The 7,896-nt window shown below is 34.1% G+C and overlaps 2 protein-coding genes and 1 pseudogene across 2 annotated transcripts; 2 read left to right on the top strand and 1 right to left on the bottom strand.

The window, feature by feature from the left end:
* Window positions 1-109: 109 nt before the first annotated feature.
* LOC101579630 (taste receptor type 2 member 110-like) lies at window positions 110-1,038 on the bottom strand. Its single transcript, XM_023709465.1, has 2 exons — window positions 488-1,038; window positions 110-260 (listed from the first exon to the last, which is right to left on the bottom strand). The coding sequence occupies exons 1-2, from the start codon at window positions 1,036-1,038 to the stop codon at window positions 110-112; spliced, it is 702 nt and encodes a 233-aa protein (XP_023565233.1).
* A 1,234-nt stretch (window positions 1,039-2,272) lies between these two features.
* LOC111815165 (taste receptor type 2 member 50-like) lies at window positions 2,273-3,325 on the top strand. Its single transcript, XM_023709463.1, has 4 exons — window positions 2,273-2,304; window positions 2,633-2,804; window positions 2,964-3,113; window positions 3,233-3,325. The coding sequence occupies exons 1-4, from the start codon at window positions 2,273-2,275 to the stop codon at window positions 3,323-3,325; spliced, it is 447 nt and encodes a 148-aa protein (XP_023565231.1).
* Window positions 3,326-6,697: 3,372 nt separating this feature from the next.
* LOC101578838 overlaps window positions 6,698-7,896 on the top strand; it is a 14,305-nt pseudogene continuing 13,106 nt past the window's right edge.

Genomic DNA, 7,896 nt, shown 5'->3' with positions numbered 1-7,896 from the left:
ACAGTACTGCCAAGTAAGAAGAAGGTCCTGAGTTCAATTCCTGGTACAAAAAAAATGAATTTCTTATGAATTAATCTTCCTCAAGAATATGCAAAACAATCCTAAAATGCTAAGCATCCTGACCTTTGGGCCTGCACCTCAGCCTCCACAGCACTGAAAGAAAGGCTTGTGTCAGCTTACTGTTTCCTGAAATCAAAGCAAGTGAGTATCCTGAGGGAAAAGCAATTCCAATAGCATGTTCAAAAAAATTATTTGCCCTTCTGCCACAAATTCAAAGCTTGAAATCTGTAGGATGAGACACAATAAGTAGATGGTATAAAGTAAGAAGAATGTGAACAGTTTGCATGGCATTCATATGGGCTGTGGTGCTGGCATCTCTGGACCCCTTTTGTGCTGCATCCTTTTCATCCACTTCAAATGTTTCCAAAGGGAGAAGATGAGCAGAAAACAAGCTGCCAGGGACACAAGAAAGGGTAGGATCATGAACATAGAGCTGATGAATAAAAGAAGTGTGGGAACCTTTTTAAAGTTCTTCATACTGGAAGTGTAAGATACATTTCTTCTAAATCGATCAATCCAGAAATTAATCTGTATGTCTATGACAATGATATTGAACAATAAGAGAACCAGTGACATCAGCAATATCAGTAAAACCACTTTTTTAACTCTCCTCTTTAGGTAAAGAAAAATAAAGTTAGAAAAATTGGCTATCTTGAGAAAATAAAAGAGGCTGAGGCACATAGCAAGCCAAATGTTAAAATGATTGGTCACAATCAAGCTGATAATAATCATTCTTAATATATTTGCAGTCTTCAGAGAACCTGGATGTGTTGCATAAAACATGTGTGTCAGTGCTGAGCAGAGTAGAGCAACTCTGGAGATTGCCAAAAAAGTGAGGATTTGGTCAACAAAACAACCCTTTCTTCTCTTCATCCAGTCCATTAAATTCACCAGGGCTATGAAGACATTTCCTGCAATGCCTATCATGGATTCCACAGGTGAAACAATTATAAAGATGCTATTTAGAACTCCAACCATTTTCTGGTAGAAATTGCAGCAATTTCAAAAGTCACTGCTAAAAAGCATTAGTTGAAAATGCTTTCTAATTTCAATTTTTGAGAAGTCAAAATTACTTTCCCTTTAAGAAATGACATATACAGTACCAGTTCAGGGGCCATCAAGAATATGCAAGATGGCACTCACATGTTCTTCATGAAAGTCATGAATTTTAAAAGAAATCCCAACTGAGTTTGATCCAGATCCCGTGTGACTTGCATATAATAGCACAGAGTCTTTTGGAGTTGTTGATGAAGGAAATGCTCATAGCCTAACATGCAAACAAGATAGATTTATTTACATGACTTTCATTTTTCATCAATCCATGTATTTCAGCCTGGCAATCTAATTTGTGACCAAACACTATTAGAAAGTGATAAAGGATGCATTTGGTAGCAAAATATAAAGTAGTTTCCGGGATATCCTAAATACTGAGGATTTATAATATTGTCTAAGTTAGGTACATATAGGAGCCTCTCAGTACATTGCTCTTCCAAAAATATGTCAGAATTTTGTTAGTATTTTAGAAATTATTAATAAATATTGGGTAATATCATTTTATGTTTTAATAGTGCCTTCAACCACACATTCATGTGAATCTATTATTTCCTATTTATTCCAAATAAGCACATTGTCAGATTTTTCACTGATTTGACATCTTAAACTTCCCAAAAGACATTTTCCACTTCAGAGATTATAGGACAAAATTTCTTTGGTTGCTAGGGTATATGTGTGTACCTGTGCATATGCAAAAGCCTATCATAATAAAGTCATTCCTAGGCATGAATAATCATTTATAAGATTTATGGAATATTGCTGCATTTGATAAGAAAATACTGGAAGCTTTCTGCATAAAGCTAACATTAAAACAATAAATGCACAGTGTTGATGATCCTAAGTATGACAAAGTTTCATCAAGCCATTTAAAAATTAACATTATGAACTGTTAAATCTTACTAAGAGGCAATTACAGTGATGAGCACACATTGTCGAGAGATGAAATTAGGAAAAGTTAGTTAAGGGTGAAAGAAAATATGTCTTTATTTGCATGCCAGCAAATAAGAAGGCATATTGCATTCAACCTCAGTCATGATCTATACCAGTCCATGACAGGGAGTAGGAATAAGAGTTAATTTGAATAGTTTGGCAAAGTACTGTTTTCCATAGAGGTATCACTGAATTCATTTCACATCATATGCCTGTTCCTTCCTGTTTGATGTCGGTCACAGAAATTGAAAAAGACAGAATGTAACTGCCTATCCAAAAGTCAGACTTACATGAAACTCAAAGTAGATTTTAAAGGAATCACAGTGATGCTAGGTATGTCTTTCTTTTTATTTCTTTGATCATGATAAGTGTTCTGCAGACCATTTTGACCATCTTTGTAACAGCAGAGTTTGTTGTTGGAAATTTTTCCAATGTCTTTATAGCTCTGGTTAATTGCATAGACTGGGTGAAGAGACAGGATCTCCTGAGTTGATTGAATTCTCACTGCTCTGGCTGTGTTCAGGATTGCTTTTCTTTGGGCGTTATTTCTAAATTGGTTTTTAACTCTGTTTAATCCAACTCTAAATAGAGGAAATATTTTTTATATTTTCTGGATAACAACCAATGATTTTAGCATCTGGATTTCTACTAGCCTCAGCATAAACTATTTGCTCAAAATAGCTAATTTTTCCAATCTTCTTTTTCTTCACCTAAAGAAGAAAGTTCACGCTGTGATTGTATTGACACTGTGGGCAGGATTGGTATTTCTTCTTTTTAGACTTGGGATCACTTATGTATATCATATAATGGGGCTGGAAAAGCACGAAGGAAATGTGATTTCTAAGACAGAGCTGAGTGAGACTATCATTAGCACACTCAGTGTAGCTTAATTCATACCTATCATTGTATCCATCATGTGTTTTCTGTTGTTAATCTATTCCCTTCATAAACATCTTGGACAGATGCTTCAATACAGCAATGGATCTAAAGATCTCAGCACCAAGGTCCATGTGAAAGCTTTGAAAATTGTGGTCTCCTATCTCTTATTAATTGCTATGTACTTGCTGACTGTAATCGTGTCAAATTGGAGTTTGAATGTCTCTCAGAATGAATCAGTTTTCTTGATTTCCCAGACTTTTGCAACCTTATATCCTTCAATTTATTCATGTGTCATGATTTGGGGAAACAGAAAACTGAAACAGGCATTTGTTTTGCATGTGTTGCAAGCACGTTGCTGCTGAAGGAAAAGAAACCCGTCAAGAAGAAACCATCAATAGAATGATGCTTTGTGACTTCTAGAAGTACACTTTGACATTCTGTATTCTATGTTCTACAGATTTTCCTAAAAAATCTCTTATCTAAATTTATTAGGCGAAAGAATATGTGTTTTTGGATTAGAATACGTGTGTGGAAAACATTAAAATTGTCAATAATGTACCCTTAATTATTTCTATGGAAAAGAACTAATTATATAAAATATGGTTGGAAGATTATCAAAATTATGAAATAATTTATATTTCTTACACATAGTCTGTTATCCTCCATTTGAAAAAATTATGATTCATATTTATGCCTAGTAATATACTATTAACTTATCTCAAAAATCATTGCTATTTTCCATGATCTTTAGATCATATGTCAATTTGTGTTTAGAGTTAAATGTTTGAACTCTTGACTTATGTCAAGAGCATTCAACTCTAATTATATATCAAAGATATGAGTTTGAATCAGGTTTTATTTCTAAAAAGTATTTTATTTGTTTTCATAGATACTATGGTTGTTATTATAAATTATGTAACCGGTAATATTTTAGCTTAGCAAATATTTATGATAAATTTAATTTTGACTTCAAGCAGATTATAGAATGTATAAAACTATGTAAGTGGGTAAAAAACTTACAAAAAGATCATACCTCAATAAGATCATTATCTTAGTTACTCTTCCCTCATTGCTGGGACAAATATCTGACACTCAAAATTAGGGAAGGAAATGTTTATTTATTTATTTATCTGGAGATGTTTATTTAGCTCAGTTACTGGAGATTTCAGTGCATACTTTTTTGGTTCCAAGGCAGACTGGCACTTGGCAGAGGGCAGCAGTTCATGACGGCAGTAAATAGCAAAAAAGAAAGAGCAGAGAGGAAGAATAATGGCAACAATGGCTACAGAGAGCAAATCTGTCTCCCTTAAATTGCATTCAGGCTATATGCCCCTGGCTGCGTGCAGTGCTCACGCCCATAATCCCTGTGGATCTTGAGTTACTCACAAGCTCTAGAAGTCCACACCATGACTGCAGGAGGCTTTAGAGGGACAACTAGACACAAATCATAACAATTATGATCTAACATTAATGCTGTTATAGTTAATAGTTCTTTATCTTTTGGCATTCAAAGAGGTTAAAGTGGTATTTCACTGCTTTGCATTTTACAATTCCCTGTGAGTAATGATGTTGGGTACTGTTTCATGATTTTATGGTATTTTTTTTTTTGTTCAGAAGCAATTTATCTTTCTCTAATTTTTCTAAATTTAGATGCCCTTCTTAGCATTGATTTAAAGGAAGTTTTAATGTAGATACATTCATAAAAATGTGTCCCTTGTCATCTGTCATTATCACCCATCTATCTATCATCTATCTACCTAATAGTTTTTCTTGAAGTCTATTTTGCTTTTTATTAATGTTATATTTATCAATACTAATTCATCATAGTTTCTTTTATTACTCTTATTTTTTACATATGTCGAAGCTGAGAAATCTTTCCAATTTCAAATGTCACAATAACATTACTAATTTTTTCTAGAAATATTAGTATTTTATATTTTTATTGGGTTTATCTTCACTTCAGATTACTATTTCATGTTTTGTATAGTAATTTTTTTATGTATGTAGTACAGGGTCTCACTATGCAGATCAGATTCGTATCGTGAACCTCCTATTTTCAGCCTCCCAAACACTTGGATTACAAGCATGTGCCACCACTCCCAATCTTAAGTGCTGTGTCGGTGCACCCTGAGGGTGGGGCCTGCTTAGGCAAGTAGGTCCCTGCACTTTGCCTGAGCAGGCAGTCTAGTCTGCTGAGCTATCGGCTGGTCCTGTACAGTAAATTTTTAACATTATGCCTAGAAGTAATATTTTTAACAGAAATTTTATTCACAGTAAGATAGTTTTGATGTCTTCTTTGAAAATGAAATAACCAGAAATAAGTGAGTCTGTCAGTATGTTTCCTATTTCATCCAGTAGTCTCATTGTGTAAGAAAGCAGAATATATTTAATTAATATGGCTGCATAGTCTCAAAATCAGAGAGATTATTAAATATGTGTGCAATCCAATTTATGCATCTTTAAATTTTTTGACCATGAACCAAGCATTATGTAAAAGAAATCAGTGTAATCCACGTTCATTCTTGTTTTCTTTGAAAATTTTTATAGTTCTCAATTTTACATCTATGTTAATATCAATTTTGAATTAGCTTTTTGTGTGTATTAAATGAGCATCTAGATGAATTGTAATATGTATAAATTATCAGGTTTCTAAGCATCATTTATTAAGAAAATGAATCATTTCTCATTGATTCACTTGGATACCTTATTCAAAATCAATGCACCTTGAATGCTTTTATTTCTAGTGACATGCCAGAAGAGACCCTATTTTGTTTCCTTAAAACGTCATTTGGGAAGTCACTTGAACATAGATAAACTCACTCCTAACTCTTTACCTTCTTAGCCATAGACCCACATAAAAAGGAACAAGATGCCCTCTGGAGTAACAAACAGATAAGGCAGCCTGTGGGGCAAGCTAGAATTGAACCCCATCCTCCCTGACAACTGGGAAATGTCAGTCTTGTGATGGCAAAGACTTAGACTTGTGAATTACTGTTTGCTTCCAAGAGAAGGTAATGTGGTTACCATAGAAACCTGTAAAGGATAAAAACTCCAGAGAACAAAGCACCAGGGTCAACATTTTATGACTCCATGTGGGATTGTCATCCGCCGGCTGAATAAATTTCATTTGTAACAATGTTTTAATCCTTTCATGAGGATTAAAACATAACACTAGATTCTCTGAGTGTCACTTTAGAAAAAATATATCTATATCTATATCTATCTATATCATCTATATATCTAAATCTATTATATCTATCTATATATGTTAATTTGAGTTCTATGTCATTTTAATTTGCAAAGCTTTGTAATTAAAGTTTAAAATCATAAACTAGAATTTTCCAATTGTATAGTTTTCTGAAAATTTTATTTGGCACTGCCTTTCTATATATGAATTTAGAAAGACATGTGACTTACTTGGATTTGATAGGGATTGAACTGAAAACATAGATGACACTTGATTTAGGAAAACTGCATTCTATTGGATTTCAGTCCTCCTGGACTATTTTTATTTGTAAAGCTGATAAATTTAAAGTAAAACTTTAGCCTTATTTTTTCTTTTTAATGGTTGCAGGAAATTACCTTTTGTTCTTTTATATCGTACATTTCATATCTAAGTGGAAGTTCTCATATGTAACTTTCTTTTTAATTACTGGGATTAAAGCCAGGTCCTGGTTCATTCTAAGTGATCACTCTCCCCATTAGCTGTATCCCCAGCCCTGAAAAATATCTTTTAAGTATAAATAACAAATGTTTAAATGAGTTATTGATAATCATGACCCTGCTTATGCTAGACATGAAAAAGGAGAAACGCTTCCCATGGTACTATACATATTCGTCTCAAAGAGGAACATCATTCAAAAAGGATGGTTCTTTCCTCTGACGTTTACTGTTCATCCCCAAGCACAGAACAGTTGTAAAACTAAGTTCTAGATCAGATTGCATCAGTAAGAAAATCTGTTTTTCTGTTCTGGTTGGCTGACTCCCATGTTTGCTCATAAAAGGTTACAAACCTTGGAAAATTACAATGTGCATCTTGAGGTTCATTTTAACATGTTATTATTAAAAGAAATACAAGTAACCAAAAATGAAATATTTGCATGCTAGCTGGGATGCTAGAATGCTAGAATTCTGTTGTCACTCTAAAACAAAGTTATAAAAGGTACTTGCTTATGATAGAATATATGAATATGACTTAATTTGAATTTCTATTTGGCATAATACTATTTTCCATAAAGATAGCATCAAATTCATCCACAATTCTGTTGTTTTGTTGTCTGATCTTAGTCATAGAATTTAAAAGAATTAAGCATTGAGTTGTCCTCACGTAGGTCAAATCACATGTAATTTAGATAAGAATCATTCCCAGTGTTATTTGGTCTGTCCTTTTCTCCTTTATTATCTTCTATTTGCTCATACATGACAACTCACTACACTAAAGATCTGAAGATTTTGTTGTTGAAAAATTTACTAATTCTTTCATTGCTTGGGTGATCTGTATGAATTGTGTAAACAGATAAAAAATCTCCCTAACTTATCAAATTTTAACTTTTTTGTTTGTCTCCAGTATTGCTTTGCCATGGGCAATGCTCACAAATTCGTTTCTAATTGTATTTAATCCAACTGTAAATAGTAGTTATCAAAAATTGTTCAAAAAAGAGAAATATGTTCTCAGCCTGTTTAATTATCACCAATCCACTTACATGAATTGCTAGCTGTGACATTTTATTCTGATTCTTTATTACAGGTATAAAAACATTACGACAGTCCTAGCCCTGGTCCGGTGAGTGTGCGGAGACCTTCCTGCTACCCTGCGCCGGCGGGAAGTCCCAGCCCAGGTGCAGAGTGGGCCGGACCCTTTCCCAGCCCCTAAGGCAGGCCCACACCACTCCACAGTGCCTCCCCCACCCCACCCGCCTAGTAGGAATTTTAGCCCCGTCCAGGATGCCCCAGACCCAGTCCTAGCCCACGTCC

This window comes from Octodon degus, unplaced genomic scaffold (assembly GCF_000260255.1).
Source record: "Octodon degus isolate 3935 unplaced genomic scaffold, OctDeg1.0 scaffold00012, whole genome shotgun sequence".
Lineage (NCBI taxonomy): Eukaryota > Metazoa > Chordata > Mammalia > Rodentia > Octodontidae > Octodon > Octodon degus.
The sequence above is the reverse complement of the archived record's forward strand: the minus strand, read 5'-3'. Positions and strand labels throughout refer to the sequence as shown.